The 17299-nt window shown below is 33.4% G+C and overlaps 1 protein-coding gene across 3 annotated transcripts in view; it reads right to left on the reverse strand.

Moving 5' to 3' along the window:
- The window catches only part of LOC150084856 (muscle-specific protein 300 kDa-like), a 1257473-nt gene that overhangs the window by 237742 nt on the left and 1002432 nt on the right, over positions 1 to 17299 (reverse strand). For all 3 annotated transcript variants that reach the window (XM_090376651.1, XM_090376652.1, XM_090376650.1), the window contains 2 exons: positions 9635 to 9955; positions 4203 to 4523 (listed from right to left, as the gene is read on the reverse strand). In XM_090376651.1, coding sequence (XP_090232777.1) covers positions 4203 to 4523; positions 9635 to 9955 — 642 coding nt within the window. The remainder of the gene's footprint in view (positions 1 to 4202; positions 4524 to 9634; positions 9956 to 17299) is intronic.

Genomic DNA, 17299 nt, shown 5'->3' on the forward strand with positions numbered 1-17299 from the left:
TAAAAATACGGAATCGACTAAGGTTAAGAATGGAGGAAAAAATGAAATATGAAAGTGAAAGAGAACAAAAATCAGGAAAGAGTAGGAAAGAGCAGTTTTCAATCACTGAATTAAAGACAAAGAAAATTAATCTACCATATAAAATAAAATTAATAAAAAAAGCCCTTACCAGGTAAATAAGAACAAGAATGCCAAAAAATGAGACGTAATGAAACATAAGCACCAGTTAAACACTAGCGTAGTCAGATCATGTGAGGGGAGTGGCAACCAATTGAAGTAGAGGACTGACGTTGCCCTTTGGGTCAGGGATAAGAGAAGATGGCCAATGAAATGAAAAGAAAAACTAACACTTGGGCATTTCATTGGAAACAAACATGACTGATATTAGGTCAGATATAAAGTTTTAAAACTTAAAATGGATTTGACTGAACAAAAAAAAAAAAAAAAAAAAAAAGGTGGTTACAATCTCTCTCTCTCTCTCTCTCTCTCTCGCTTTTTTTTAGGTTAATCCATTTTAAGTCTGAAAGCACAATATAATGCCTGGTATCCAACATGCTTATTTTCCATCTCCCACCTAGGCTTTGGTTTATTTCCTTTCTGTCTGTTGGTTCTAGAGGGTAAATGCCAATCTTCAGCTTCAATTGGTTGTCACATGATCTGACCACAGTAGTATTTAACTACTGGCACTTACATTTCATCTCTCCCAGTTTTTGGCATTCTTTTCCTACTTTACCAGGAAAGAATTCTTTTATTTATTGCATTTTATTTAGTAAATTAATTTCTCATTGTCTTTCTAATATCAGTTATTAAGAACTGCTCTTACTTCATTCTTTCACTCTTTGGCTTTCATATTTCATTGTTTCAACACATTTCATCTTTGTACTAGACTGTTATTCAGTACATTTCGCCCTTAATGACTGATACACCACAATCAGATCCCCTTTGAGGTGCCTTGTTTTATTTTACCATTTCATTGGTTGTAGCAATATTTATTTCCAGTATGCTTATTCACAATGTTCAAGACCTCTTTTCTAACATAATAGACAAGTTGCCCACTTTGAATTTTTTCAAGAAGCTTGATGTCTTTTCTTAAATGCAATATTCCAAACGTGGTTTCACCATTAACTCCATATTCTTAGATGTGAAGGTATGGTAGATAATTGATAAGACATTGCATGCCTTCTTAGTCTCCTGCTTACATTGCTTGCTCCATGTCTGATTTTATCAAAGTATCAAAGTCTCTTTCCTCCATCTGCTCTAATTTATAAGTTGCTAATTAGAGTATAAGTTACTCTTAGGTTATATTTCAGACATAGAATCTTATATTTATTTCTCTGACAATCAGCACAGCCTGTCCAAATCATTCTGAAGAAATGCAACCTGATTTATATTGTTCAGACCTTTATATTATCTACAGATTTCAACATAGTACCCTTTATTCCCTTCTCATAACATTCAGGGAGATCAGAAACAAGAGCAGCCCTAGCACCAAACCTTGAGGGACTGTGCATGCTTATAACCCTAGTCCATTTTGAAGAATGATTATTTATAACAACCCTCTGTTGCCTACCCAATCCTTCAGCCATTCCTCAATCCATCTAAGGATGCTATCCACAATCCCAACAGACTGCAGCTTGTACAGCAACCTCCCCCATACATGGAATCAAGTGTCAAATGCAAAATTATTCATTCCATTCAACTCCTGCTTTGGTGATCATCACAGTAAACTATCAGGTCAGCCAAACAAGGTTTCCCCTTTAAAATCCATGGAAGGGAACAAGGATAAGACTCCAGAAGTAAAAGTTGATGACACTGTACAGCAGCTACACTGGGGAGATATGCAGACTAATAGATTAACAACAGCTGCAGGCAGAGGTCAAAGTAATTTTTGAACTCTTCTATTGAGATATGCAACAGCCTGGAAAGAAAGGTATTAGGTGCAAGGGATTACCTATGCTGGAAATCAACATAAGATGAGCAAATAGATGGCTGTTTTAGGGTTATGAAGAGTGAAAACAGGTGAATACATACTTGTGTGTACTCTAATGCTAGGAGTGTAGTAAACAAATCTGATGAATTTGAAGTATTGGTTAAGTGGGGATGACGGAGACATGATACCACTTAGAAAAGAGATACAGAACTTGAATATGGTGAGCACAATGTGCACAGAAAGGAGAGAGAGAGAAGGTTGAGAGTAGTTATGCTCTAGGTCAGCAGTTCAGGGGGTCTGCGAGGTCAAAACTATTTTCATAATAATACTAAGACAAAGACTTTTGGGGTCGTCAATAATTTTTTAAGAGTGTAAAGGGTCCTGAGACCAAAAGGTTTGAAAACTGCTGCGCTAAGTTAATAAGTGCATAGAATCTGGCAGTACACCCAATTGAGTTCGGTGACCAGTGCAACGTAGAGTCAGTTTAGTGTGATATAAGCACTGGGAGAACAAAACTGTGAGTAGGAGTGTATCGATATTGATATTGTACTGGCAAATAATACAAGGCAGGCAAGCTTATAACAACACACACACACACACACCTCAACTGTATTTCCCTCTAAAAATTTTTTTAATCCATTTTAAATTTATCCCTTTGAACGTGTCTCCTGAGAATGAGTAAGAATGCCATCTCAACCAATTTAAAGCCATAAAAACTGATTTAAATACTTCAGTGAGATCGGCTTGCAAGTGTCTAGTTTCCAGATGCTGAAATTTTCAGAACTCAAGTCTTTCCGTAAGTAACCTTTTGTAAAATTTCAGAAAATCTTTTGACACTGTTCTGCATTAAAGACTGATGTACAAAATGGGGAAGTATGGTATGTGGGGAAAGTTACTGCTATGTATAAAGGATTGTTGTATGAGGGAAGTGGTTTCTATGGGTACCTGCTTTTTTCAGACTAATGTTATTAGTGGAGTTGACTATGGTTCAGTGATGGACTCATTGTTGTTTTCAATATTTATTAATGATAAGACAAAGGCATATAAGGCTTAATATCTAAGGATGCAGATGATGCAAAGATTGTCAGAGTGGTGAACGAACGCAAAGGCCTCTGTAGCCGAGTGGTCAGGAGTGGGAGTGCAGTAGCACACGCTCTTTGAGTAGACCGGGGTTCAAGCTCCTGACTGCTGAATACGGTCATCTGCCAACCCGCAATGGACCAGCGTGGCAGATTATGGTCCATTTCCCTCAGCATGAATTGTTGAGGAGGCTTCCATCCTGCAGTGGGTTGATAATGGCTGCACTTTACCTTACCTTTTACTGCAACAAGTTCTATAAAAATTAGGCAGATGAGCTGAGAAGTAGTAACCAAAATCTAACATTGAAAAATGCAAGGTACTGCATATGGGTAGCAGTAATCCAAGTTTAATATACTAATTGTGCTGTATCATACTCAAGGTAATGCAGACTGAAAAAGATCTGGGAGTAATTGTAAAGTGAGACATGCAATTCTATGAGCAGTGTAGATGGGCCGTTAGAACAGCTCAATGGGTTTTTGTCAATGACATACAGGAACCTTGCTAACAGGAATAAGGAGGTGATTATACTGTTGTATGAGGCAATGGCTAGGACACATCTTGAGCACTGCATACAAGTCTGGATGCTTTGTTTAGAAAGGAAGTGGATTTGTTGGAATGGGTGCAGAGAAAAAAAAAAAAAAATAGTCAAAGACACAAAAGGGTAATCTCTCCAAGAACGACTTTAGTTCTGCAAATTGCAGTGTCTGGAAACCAGGCACCTGCAAGGAGATCTAACTGAGGTGTTTAAGACTTTGAATGGGTTGAGTATACTAAATGTTGATAGCATCTCACTCTTAGTCAGACAACACATATAAGGGAGCATACTTTTAAATCAAAGAAGGATGGCTACAGGTTTAGATATGCAAAAATTTGCTTTCAGCCAGAGGGCAGTTGATTGTTTGAACATACTTCCATCAGGTGTCATGGAATTGTGTAGTTTTAACAAATTTAAGGAAGAATTAGACAAATTATTAGAGGGGATAGACAGGTGATGTGGGAAGTTTTTTTTGTTTTTTTTTTTGGCTGATGCTGTATAAGATTGCTTCTGTATATTATTTGCCACTATTAATATAACACTAATTTTTTCATGTGACTTCTGATTAAATTGCAAATAGATTCAAGCTTTGTACAGATGATCAAGATAACGATACATACAAAGATATAGAAACATTTATAAATTAAAATAAATTACCTTGCATTCTTCCAATCTTTCATGTAATGCTGCATATGTAGATGGAATAGCTTGTTTAATAAGTTCTTCTGATGGTTTAAGCATTTGTTTAATTTTATCAAATTGTGTAAGAATTTCTGTCCATATGTTTCCCATTTCTTTTATGGATGCCCTTTTTTGTTCTAATTGGTTCCAAATGTTTAGTATTTTATTTTCCATTTCATCTACTTCAAATTGTACCTGAGTAGATGAATGATCTCTGAGTACTGGATATAATTTATTGGCAGCTTCAATGACTTGAATTTTTTTGTTCTCCCTTTCTGCCTTCTCATCTAAATAATTCTGCAATTAACAAAAAATATAAATATCTTTTATTATGTTATTAAATAACATTCAAAAAATTAATCTAATATGATCACATAACTAGTGTTAATTAAGTGTAAGGGAGAAATAATTTGGATTATTTGATACAACAAAATGTTAGTCATGCTAAATACTCTTACAACAAAATCCAAAAGAATTATTGTAATTATATAAATCTAAAAGAACTAACACATATATTATTATATGGAAATAATCATATATATATGTGAGGTAGAATTAATAAGTCTGTTAAAAAGTGCGAAGCTGGATGCGTAAATTACAAAAAATGCCAGAACTAATAGGAGAAGGATAGCAGAAATTGGAGATGTTATAGGCATGAAAAAGAGAGAAAGAATGTGAATATCCAATATGATATAATGAATTAAGCAAAATTACTGCTGAAATTTTGCTTAATTCAAATTTCAGCAATTAAAATTTAATTGCTGAAATTAAATAGCCAATTAGAGAGAAGGGAACTGTAAAGTAAAAAATGACTGAATTAATATAAGGAGTAATAGCCAGTATCAGATATGGGTGGGCAATTTTGGTTATAAGTCCAAGAAAGGGATAGAGTAATTATAAAAACTAAAATCTGATGTTAGCTAAAAGTAAATATTGATACATGATCAAGTTATTAAAAGTGGTAATAAAATAAAAATAAGTGTTTACAGTGCAACCTAGATGCAAAAAATAAGTAGTTATAACTGAATGACATGATTTAGAATAAATTTAAGAAGAATATGTATATAAAGTTAGTGCAAGCAAATGGTATAAGGCAAGGGAGTGAATTGAGGATAGGGAAGGGATGAAAGTGTAGATGAAAAAGGCGAAGACAGGGAGAGAATTAAGGACAGTAGGAACATTCTTATCATCCTCATATTGCGCTAATAGCTTTACAAAAGAGAAAAAAGGAGAAGTAGAAAGTGTAAAGATAAAAAGCTAAGAAAAATATGTCAAAAATTACAGAAGCTAGCTGGGATTGTAAAGCCCATCCTTTTAGTAAGGGCTTTGACTGTGAGAGAGTTAGTAGAAAAAAGAGACTAATACCAAATGCTTGCATGGTAAGAAGCCAAAAAATAAGAGCTAATTTCATATAACTGATGTAAATCTGATCTAAAAAGAGACAAAAGACATGAAAAAGTAGATAGTTGCTAAAATAGAGTATAAAATCGATATGTGGAATTTTCAAGTAATGCATAGTAAAAAGTTGAGGGAGGAAAGAACAGCGGGAAAATATCTGGTTGGATTGATTCGTATAACTGAAGCTAAAGCAGTCTTTTTGCAGTTTAAGTCTGCTTTTTTACTATAAATTATTATGAGTTCCAGGCACTCTGCAATGTGTTACTGCTTTAGCTTCAGTTAAAGAATCAATCCAACTGGATATTTTCTGCTGTTCTTTCCTGCCTCAACTTTTTACTATGCATTACTTGAAAATTACGAAAATTACTTTTTCGTAAGTCTTTCAGTTTTAATTTTTGGCTCTTTTTAGATCAGATTTATATCAGATTTTAATTTTTATAATTAGTCTAACCCTTTCTTGGACTTATAACCAAAACTGCCCACCCATATCTAATGCTGGCTATTACTCCTTATATTAATTCAATCATATTTTGCTCTTTAATCTTTCAGCTTCATTTTGAGTTTGGAGAAGGAAAAAAAAAAAAAAACATTGCGTGCAAGAGCATTATCATTGTAGAGAAACCATCCACCATTTTCAAACAGCTCATGGCATTTTCTCCCAATTTTTTTCCCCTCAGCTGAATTAGAATCTCTTTATAAATAGGCCTAGTTTACCACCTGACATTCTGAAACAAATTCATAAAGAATTTGTTCAGAATTTTGTGACTTTCACTGGAATAACTGGATTTCATACCTTTATTTGCTTTATTTTTATATTATGTTATTAGTATATATGATAATATATTATTTTTAAATTTGAAGGATCTCAGCACCACTTTTGCTGAAAGTATTTTAAAAACAGACTTGCATAAGTATAAAGTGTAATACTGTATTGTGTTGTAAATATGCTTCCAACAGAAGTTTGTGTTAAGGTCCTTCAAATTTAAAAATAATATAGTAAAACCTCTATAAGCAACCACCTCAATGGGACCACCATCACAGAAGACCAATATTTCTTAGAATGGTTTTAAATAAGTGTCCTGTGTATTAAAACTCTATTCTCTAAGGTGACCACTCTCTGACCCAAATGCAACTGTTAATCCTGTTGTTAGGCAGCCAGTGTATTCCATAGATTTCTAGGAATCTGAAATTCTCTAAGATGACCATTGTCTTATCTGTTAATTCTGTTGTTTGGGCACCAGGGTTTTTCATAGATTTCGATGAATCTGGAGTTTCTGAAGTAACTGTATAAATACTGCTACCAAATAGGCATTTCATTCATTTATTTCTGATTTATCCACCTCTGAATATACAGTGATGGCAGAAAAAAGCAAAATGAAAATTTAAAATTTAGAAATATGAGTGAAAGTTATAGAAGATACAGAAAAGGGTTTATCACAAAGGTAGATGGCAGAAAAGTATAATTGCAATAAACCACTAATTCAAAAAAATTTTACAAGAAAAAAATAATATTAGAGAAAAGTGGATTTGGAATGCAAATAAAAACATATCAACTATATACAAAAACATATTCAACAAGAAACATACCAACCATATCAAGAAATTAATGAGTTCCAGTGAGTAGTCTAATACTACAAGAAGAAGCTTTGAATTTTTTAAAAGCTTTAGGAAATGGATCCATTCTAGCAATGGATGGCTTAATAAATTTTGTAACAGAAATAACATTGTTTTGAAGACTGTGTAGTGAAAGTGCATCTGTGAATGAAAATGATGTGGAATGGTGTATTTCACAATTGCTATCTTGAACACAACAATATCAGAACAAAGAAACCTCTAATGTAGATGAAACTGACTTTTTTATCATGCTTTACCACGTAAATCATTAGTGTTTAAAAGTTCTAATTCATTTAGTTATAAAAAAAAAAAAAAAAAAAGAAGCAAAGGATGACAATTTTACTGTGTGTAAATTCTTCGGGACAAAAAGAACACTCAACCATTGATTATTAATACTACGCTGAGATCAAGTTGTTTTAAAAACATGAATATGGCATTCGTGAACATTGATTGGTACACCAATAAAAAAGCATGGATGGCAAGTGCTATTTTTTCTGAATGGTTTCGAAATTTGGACAAAAAAATGAAACATGAAAATAGGAAGATCTTATTATTAGATAATTCTTCATGTCATCCCGAAAATTTGAATTTAAGTAATGTCAATTTATTATTTAGTGGTTGATTCCTACATCAAGTGTTGATGTAGGAATCAACATCAAGTGTTGATGTAGGAAACACTTGATTCCTACATCAAGTGTTGTCAATTCAGTCATTTAAATTGTTCTACCAGTGACATATTTTAACTCCATTAGTAGCAAATGTGGACATAGCAAGAAATTTTAAAGAATTAGTTTAAAAAAATTTCACTAAAAAAAAAAGACTGTTGAATACATAAAATTGGTCTGGAACAGTGTTAGTGAAAATATTATACAAAATTGTTTCAATAAATGATTGTTTCAATAAATAAATAAATAAATAAATGTTTCAATAAATAATTGTTTCAATAAACTGCAATACCAACATGGGGGTTGATGATAGAACTGATTTTATATAAGTACAAAAAGAGATTGTTCAACTTGGACAGCAGATAAATGTAAACATTGATATGGAATTTGAAGAAGATTCACTCTCATGTGAAAATGACAGTGAAAACTGAGAAGAAGGATTTTATGATTTTGCTTGGAAAACTGACAGAAATAACAATTTACGTGAAAATATGAATAAAAATGATGAATCGGATGTTGGAGAAATTAAAATTCCAATAGAAGAAAGTTTAAATACTGTTTTAGGACTCAAAAATTTTTATCATGATTTTGAAACTATTTTAGAAAAGGAAGTAATTCAACCAAAAACAAAATCATCCAGACAAACTATGTTAACCGAATATTTCAAAAAATAAAATATTTAATTATCTGTTCAATTTTAAGACTTAATAATTAATGTAAAAAAAAAATTATAGTTTCAAATAAAATAAGATTTTTATTTCTATTGTCCAATTAAAATTTTTATTGTGAAATCAACAGGGATTACCTTTATTTTTGATATAGGACTGCTGCTATTTCAACCAACTCTCCTAGTCCAATGCATTAAAAATTAATTGTAATAACAATGTAAAACTTATAAAAAATATTAAGCATCTTCCCCACTGTCAGAACAACAGTGAATCAAACTCTACATATCAATATTGAGCACTCAACACAATCCCAGTTTTCAACCACCATACCTCTGCCAGTAAGGAAAATATTACGTCTATCAACATTAAATTTAAAAATTTAGATAGTCTAAAAATTTTAGGTGCATATGGAGCATTTTTTCTCTTCTTTCCTTAAGTTGGACTAAAACTTTTAGAAACTACATGTTCATAGGAATAAGAGCAACACAAAAATGAACCAGAAGCATTTGTCCCTTTTGGTCCCAAATAATCCCTGTTGATTTCACAATATAATAGAATATAGGAATTATCAAGCACTTAATAGCTCTCTATTATCAAATATAAAATTTTTATTATATCATGATATATATGACTTTTTATATATTTCTGCAAAGCTCTATAAAAGATCAAATATATGTGGAACCAAAAGAGGTCATCTTAGAGAGGTTTCACTGTTATGTTTTTTCAGGCTATTTTGTGTGGGCCTGAGCTAAAATGTCACAAGTATGTCAAACAAACATTCTGGCTTTATTTGAACATGGTTAGAATTTGTACAAATGTATAAGAAATTATTTATGAAAAAATTTAATAAGCGTATTTCTTAGAAACTGTATATGACACACACAAAAAGATATCTTTTTTGTAATCAGCAAAGAATTTTTAAAAGTTGTTAATTTTTAAAAGCTGTTTTAAAAAATATAATTAAACATTTTAATTAGAGAGGCAGACAAAACAAAATTTGTGATTCAGTATAAATTTTCATTCATGTAATTTCTATATAAATTCCATTAAAAAGAAAACTAACCTCGATTGTATTTAGGTCACTTTGCAAGTTCTTAAATATAATTACGCTAGAAAATATTCTATCAGTTTCTGTAGTTTCAATCCATGATTGTAGCTCTCTGTATGGTTGTGTATACTGATACCACAGAGATAGAACATGAAGAATAAGTTCCATCTGTTCTAAAAATATCTTGCACAAAGTTGCCCACTGATCCTGAAGATGCTCTATCTGTTTAATTATCTTCATAGACAAAGCTTCATCCATTTTTTCTGTATATTTTAGTCCTTCATCAGTTAGTGATAAAAGTACAGTATAATGACCTGCTGCAATAATTTTTAAAGCCTAATATAGAAACAAAACACATTAGTTTTCCTTTCAAGAGTACTTCTACTACATATTATTCAAGCGGCTACATAGCATTTAAAAGTGCAGTAATTAATTAGATGTAATGATAAATTCTACATGAAACATAATATTACCTAAAATATAGAGAAACTTATCTTCCACTTTGTTTTTAAACTGCATTTCACATTATGATAATTTATTTAAATAATAAGTTATAATAAAAATCTTAAATGAATTTTAACCATAGGAAGTTATATACAGAATAAAATTTATCAATTAACAAATTAACTCATAAAAAAAAAAAAAAAAAAAACTAAACATGAAAACTATTTTAGGAAATACAGCAGATTCTCGATTTACCAAGATTGGATTAACTAGGACACTTCAAGACTCCAAATTAAAAAAAAAAAAAAAAAAAAAATCAACCATAAATCATAAAATTCAAGTAATAACTAGAATAGGCATAAACATTTATTTTGCAAGTCGTAAATAAGCGACAAGAAGCACCATTATAAATCATCATTGGGAGATTATTGTACCTTATTATCTTTAGTTTAGTTTGTTTTAGTAAGTTGCATCGATTGTTGTGTTTCGTCGCACCGCAAAAGGACAAATTTTGGTTCGTTATTTATGTCAGGGATGTCGGTATTTTATTTTTTTTTCTTGTTTAGAAATCGCAAAAGTCATGGGGAAATGCAAGAGTCGTGTTTTCAATAAAACAAAAACTTGAAGCTATTCAAAAGTTTGAAAACGGTGTATCCGTTAAATCTCTAAAGAACCAGTATAATGCTGGTGACCAAACCATACGCGACATTGTAAAAAATAAAGGGAAGCAATGGGTGTTAAGTTTTTTTCGTTTTTTATCTATTGCCATACTTTTTACATAGGTTGCCAAACATTTTTCGATACAGTAAGCCCAAAACTTACGTAGCTTCGGACTTACGTTTCGTTAGACAGAATATGAGAAGCGGTGAAGAGATCGGCACCAATGACGTCAACTATAATAACCAAGGCTACGAAACACATATCAATTTTTACAGTACAATAACATGCGTTTTTTCTTCCTTTTATGTTTTCTTTTCTTATGTGCTACTCCGGCTACTTCACTGCTGTCCCCAGATAAAGTTTTTAATTGAACTAATTAAAAAATATAACTATTTTTCTTCATTCTTTTGAGGATATTATGTGGTTTTTGTAATTTTGGCATATCAGGGATATAGTAGCATTATTATATCAGTCATTCGTGAGTTCGTAAAACTCAACTTATGTAAGAAGACCTGTAATGTACCCTTACGTATGTCGGGGACTTACTGTATTTTTCGATTAACCGGGGGAAATCAATTATCCGGGAATTCTTTTTTACCATCTATCACGGAAAATCGAGAGTCTACTGTACTTGCATACCTACAAATTACAATATATAAGAATATATTCAATGTGATATTACAAAGCATTTTAAAGATCTGTTTAACTTTATTCCATATATATAACTACTACATCAGCTGAGAATGCATCGCTTGAAACTGAAATAAGTTTTCTCATACATTATTCTGAGATCGCTTTAATGGCAATATAACAACATATCAAATTGTAAAAAGATGTAATACATTACATACTGATGAAATAAAACAGGAATTAGTTTGTTATGTTATAAAAAGCCAAGGGCCTTTATGTATGTTAATGATATCTAATTTTTGCAAATGAAGTTAAATATTCAGAAAACTTCTACATATCTATTCTTAATTAGGCAGTAAGTGTATCTTTCAAAAGTGACAAAACAAATTAAAAAAAAAATTATGAGAGGCAGAGGGTAAGTAGACAGCTTCATCACATATAGTCTCATCATACAAAGCAATTGCAAATGCCGTTATGCTATTTTTATTTTATTATAGAACAATTCAATTGAAATCCATTTGGTGAGTTTATTGCTATAGGTTTCTTGGTGTGGCATGAAACCTATAGCAATAAACTCACTATAGTTTTATTGCAATAGTGTATTACATCTGTAATAGTGTGTGTTTATAAGTGATGTATGCTGTGCAGGTTGAAAATTCCGAAAACACTCATAGGGAGATCCTACTTTCTCTTCCTCAGATTGTCTAACCACTACCAAAACTGAAGAGGTCTTCAAGAATTTGTCCAATTATGATGAGATTCAAACCAAGACCTATCCAAATAGTCAGAAATGAAAAAAACTCACTTTTTTCCTCACATTGTAAATTGTTCACTTTCCTGCTTCACACAACTATACTGTCATGTGAAGCAGGAAAGTGACCAATTTATAATGTACTAGTAATGGCAAATGACGCAAAAAAGCAAGCTTATATAGCATCAGCCAACAAAAAAAAAAAAAAAGATCACCCATCCACACCCTCCAAGAATTTGTCTAGTTCTCCCATGAATTTATTCAACCATCCACTTCCACAACAACAGATGGAAACCTGTTCCAACAATCAACCATTTGCTGGCTGAAGGAAAACTTCCGCACATCGATTCTGCACCATTCTTCCTCAACTTGAATTTATGCCCTGTCATGTGTGTAGCCTCCAAGAGAAATAATACCAGCATACTAATTAGAATTCAGCTTACTCAATCCAGTCAAGGCTTTAAACATCTCAATCAGATCTCAAAGCAGGTGCCGAGTCTCGAGATGCTGCAATTTTTTCAGAATTGAAGCCATTCTAGGTAAGAGCACCCCTTCTGTTCCCTTCACCAATCTGGTTGCACTTCTCTGCATCTGTTCTAGCAGATCTACATCCTTTCTAAAGTGAAGCTTCCAGGCCTGTATATAGTACTCACAATGTAGCCTAACCATGGCCTTATACAAAGGGATAATCACCTTCTTATCCCTGCTAGCAAAGTTTCTGTATATCATTGACAAAACCCCATAAGTTGGTCCACACACAGTTGGTAAGTTACTCTGGGGTTACTGCAACCAATGTGCAGTACCTTGCATTTGTTAATGTTAAAATTCAATTGCCATTTCTCAACCCATCAACCCAATTTTCTTAGATCTTCAGCAGTAGCTCATCCTGATGACTGTCGCTAACCATCCTACCAATCTTTGTATCATTTGCAAATTTACACATTAAGCCTGATATACCTTCATCAATATCATTGATAAATATTAAAAACAACAATGGACCCAGTACTCAACATTCCCAGGGGAAATCCACTAATAACATTAGTTCATGAAGATCAGTGCCCATTGATAAGGAATGGCTTTTGCTTCCGTCGTAAAGGTGATTACAGTGGTTTGAGAGTTTTTAAATTCTATAGGGTGGGAACAAATCAGATGTTATTAACATTCCCCAGGGGCTCACATCTGAAGCACATTAGAATGTGTTACACATCATCCACCACAGTGCTTCTCCAATCCAAAGCCTTTACATTGAAGCACATGATCCCATTACACCTTTGCAGAAAAACAATGCTATTTCTCTATGTTGCTAAGATCCAGGTCTCCCACTGCCTCCTAGTTGGGAGTATAATACCTGGTGGGATTCCTTTTATGATAGTAAACTACATGAAATCTGACCTGCTGCATTCAGACCTGCTGCTGTTCAAACTTGGAATGCTGATATAATTACCCTTCAACTCCAATACCTGTACAATATACACTGATGGATTGAAAACTGACAATGTAGTAGGTATTGTGGCAATTTTCCCTTCATTTACAGTTACAGGTTCATTACCAGCTGCATGCAGTACCTTCACTGCCAAACTATATGCCATAAAGCTAACACTTGACTAGATTGTTTAACTTTCCATTTCACATTCTCTAATTTATACTGACTCTTTCAGTGCAGTCTCTGCCATAAGGGAGAATTTCTCTTTTTGTTATTCTACTCTGAAAATCATCTACTACCAGTTACTCTCCTGCAACGAGTACAGTCAGTTAGTCAGTCAATAACATTTTGCTGGATCCTGAGAAATGAGAGTGCAGATCTTGCTGCTAAACAACTTCTTCCAACTTCTCACAACATCTTCAGGTTCCTTACACAGATTACAAGCCTATAACTTGCAAGGCCTGTTATGATAATTGGTCACAGATCTGGAAAAGCAATAACAACAAAGTTTACCAGATAAAATAAGATCCAAACTTGTAGCCCTCCAGATTAAAAAAAAATAGATGAGAGTGGTAACGGCAAGGCTGTGAATTGGGCATAGTCATCATATCATATACACTGGTGTGCAAAATTTAAGGACCAGTCAGGTTTTCACTGTAGCTTCTCATAGGAGTGGTCTGTATATGGGAAAAGCATACCAAAGGAACCTCGTGAGGTACAGAAATGATGAAGGAAACAAAACCAACACAACAACGGAAACAAAACGGTAAGGGACTTTATTCAAAAATGGCAACATAGCACTGGCTGCCATGATACAGTTGCATCACTGCCAAAGATGGAACAAAGGGAAGAGGTGGTCCTCAGCAGGAGATATGGCCACCGCTAATGTCGACGCCAGCTTTGCACCGCCTGTCCATACTTAGAACAATGTTGTTGATAAGTTCTTGCGGTAACATTGTCCATTCCTCTGTCAGTGTCATCTTCAGCTGGTGAATATTTTCTGTTGGATGTGGACGTGCCGCTAGACATCTCCCCATATGTGTTCGATGGGATTTAGATCAGGGAAAATGGGCACGCCAATCCATACTAACAATGTCCTCACTTTCCAAAAACATAACAACAGCTGCAGCGCGATTGGGTGTGGCGTTATCATCCATAAACACGAACTCGGGGCCAATGGCACTTCAGAACAGATGCACATGGGGAAGGATTACCTCAGTACAGTAGCATGCACCAGTTACAGTACTGCCTTCCAGTATCTGCACAGTTGTATACGCCCATCCAAGATAATGCTCTCCAGACGAGAATACCTCAACTGCCATATCAATCCCTTTCAGTGATGTTTGTGGGGTGATACCATGTGCCAACCTCTCGCCAGATTAGCTGACGTCCAGAATCGCTGCTGAGAGTAGACTGAATCTACTCTCATCAGTAAAGAGTACCTTAAATAAAGATTTTGTGGTTGTAACCTTTAGAAATAGTGTTGGTCTTTAAGTTTTATACACCAGTGTACATCTCTTTTTATTATAGGGAGAATTTTCTGGTAGACTGTCCTCATTACTTATCCATCTACTCAAGAACCTTGCAGTCATTTTGAAGATTGAATGAAGCTCAGATTTTATCCCATTTGGTCTCAGTAGCCTTTATGAAGTTAAATGTCATACCACCAACAACAACAGATTCTTTTTAGTGGGCATTAAGGGCTGAGTTTTAAGGATTAAAGTTAACTAAGTTTTCTTTCACACATTAGAGGATTACCTAAAAGATCACCATTTAACCCTTTCAGCAGCACATACATATATCTGCATTTTTACAGGTGAGAGAAGTATTAGTTAGTACTAATACTTCTCTAGTTCTTCAGAATACTAGTTAGCTATTCAGAAAAAGTCATTGATGTGTTGGATGTAGGAAATAATTTTGACATTGTATATTTGTATTTCAGAAAACCATTTTACTCAGTCCCTTGTAGGAGTTATTGTATAAGTTGGAATATGTTGGGATCATAACTAAGATTCTAAGATGGCTTGCACAATGGCTGTGGGGCAGATGGCAGAGGGTTGTGATTAATGGCTACATGTTAAAAGTGGGGTTCTCCAAGTAAGTACTGTTTGACAGAAACAATCCACAAGAGTTATGTTATACCACCACTGTTTTTCATAAATAACAATGACAAAAGGATAAATGGTGTGATGTCAAAATTTGCAGATGATGTGAAGATTGGGAGAGTGGTTAATGATATACATATATACATCAAGCAGTGCTCCTTCCTGACAACTTGAATAGGTTTTGAGGATGATCAGAAAAGTGGCAGCTTGTTTTAATGCAGAAAAATGCATAGTATTTCACTTGGGGAATAGCAGCCCCAAATTAATAATTGGACTTAAGCTTAGGAAATTATAAAGGCAAGTAGTAAGCAAAATATTCAATCTTAATTTTTTACAGTTATTAAGTCACTTCCATAATATATCATCAATGGTATATTAAGTATACCATTAAGATGGATTGCATTAACTTTCTCAAGATTCATTAATTTTCTATATTAACTTTCTCAAGATTCATATTCACAAACACAAGATTAACAGTGTAAAACAATTTCACTAGAATTACAGTTCTACATATGCAACAAAATGTATAAAGTAGTTGATGTTTTCACATATTCTGTTTTTGTTACAAGGCAATGCAGCATTTTTTAACCAGCATTGACCTACCCACAGGTAAGGTGAAAAATGATCACCACATTATAGCAACATCTTTATCTCATCACAATCAAAGCTCTTTATATATACCTCAGGGAAAGAAAAAACATTCATACTGACAGTTGATAAAATCAGCAAAAGAACAAAGAAAAGAAGTTTGAACATTTAATGTAATCCTACTAATACAGTATAATATAATGTAATTCCAAATATGTACTGCAGTATTAAACAAAAAAAAAAAGAATATTGTACATTTAGCATTGATTGTATAGTGCAGTAAGAATAATTTGTAAATTTTGTATGTAATTTAATTAACGAAAACATTAGTACACAAGTACAGTATTTATGTTGTGTACATATGTATTAAGCTCTAACCACAGAAAAAAAGGAATTGGTTCCAGACTTTATAATAATCTGTGAAAATGTGCTGCATAAGTGGCAGAGCATATTTTAAAAGAATTCTGAATTATTAATTATAGTGGTTAATTCACTTTTGCAGCCTAACTGCAAAAGTGAAGTAATCAAGATGTACAATGTCTAATACTTGATGGGCATCCTTCAACAAAACTTCTTGCTTAACTACAGTAGGTTCCTCTTCTCCATCCTAAAAATTTCAGGTTCCATTACATCAACAATGAGTTCCTCTTCTTTGTGCATATCCTGAAACATGCAATGTCCATTTCAGCACAGTCTTTAAAATACATTTACTAATTTACGAGATGATGCACATCTGTAAAAATTTCTTCACTATTATTGGACTGTTCTTTGTGATAGAGGAAGAAGCATAATGTTTCTCCATCTCGCACCATTCGAGGCGACAAAGCCAGCATGTTTGAAGCAGTTGATGATCACTTTTTGTTAACTTCATCCCATGTAGAAATACATAAATACATTGCCTGTTGCACGCTGATTTCACACTGTGTTCTACTTTTGAGATATTGCACGATTTCGTTTAATAGCATTCTGATGACATGTTAAGTAGCAGGTATTTAACATGACTGCACATAAGCCATTCATTCGGTAAAGGGTGCAGTTATCCACAACCAGCAAATTTTTTTTTTCTATTCCTTCCACTC

The sequence above is a fragment of the Mastigoproctus giganteus genome, chromosome 6 (genome assembly GCF_048544385.1).
Source record: "Mastigoproctus giganteus isolate SK-2022 chromosome 6, ASM4854438v1, whole genome shotgun sequence".
NCBI lineage: Eukaryota > Metazoa > Arthropoda > Arachnida > Uropygi > Thelyphonidae > Mastigoproctus > Mastigoproctus giganteus.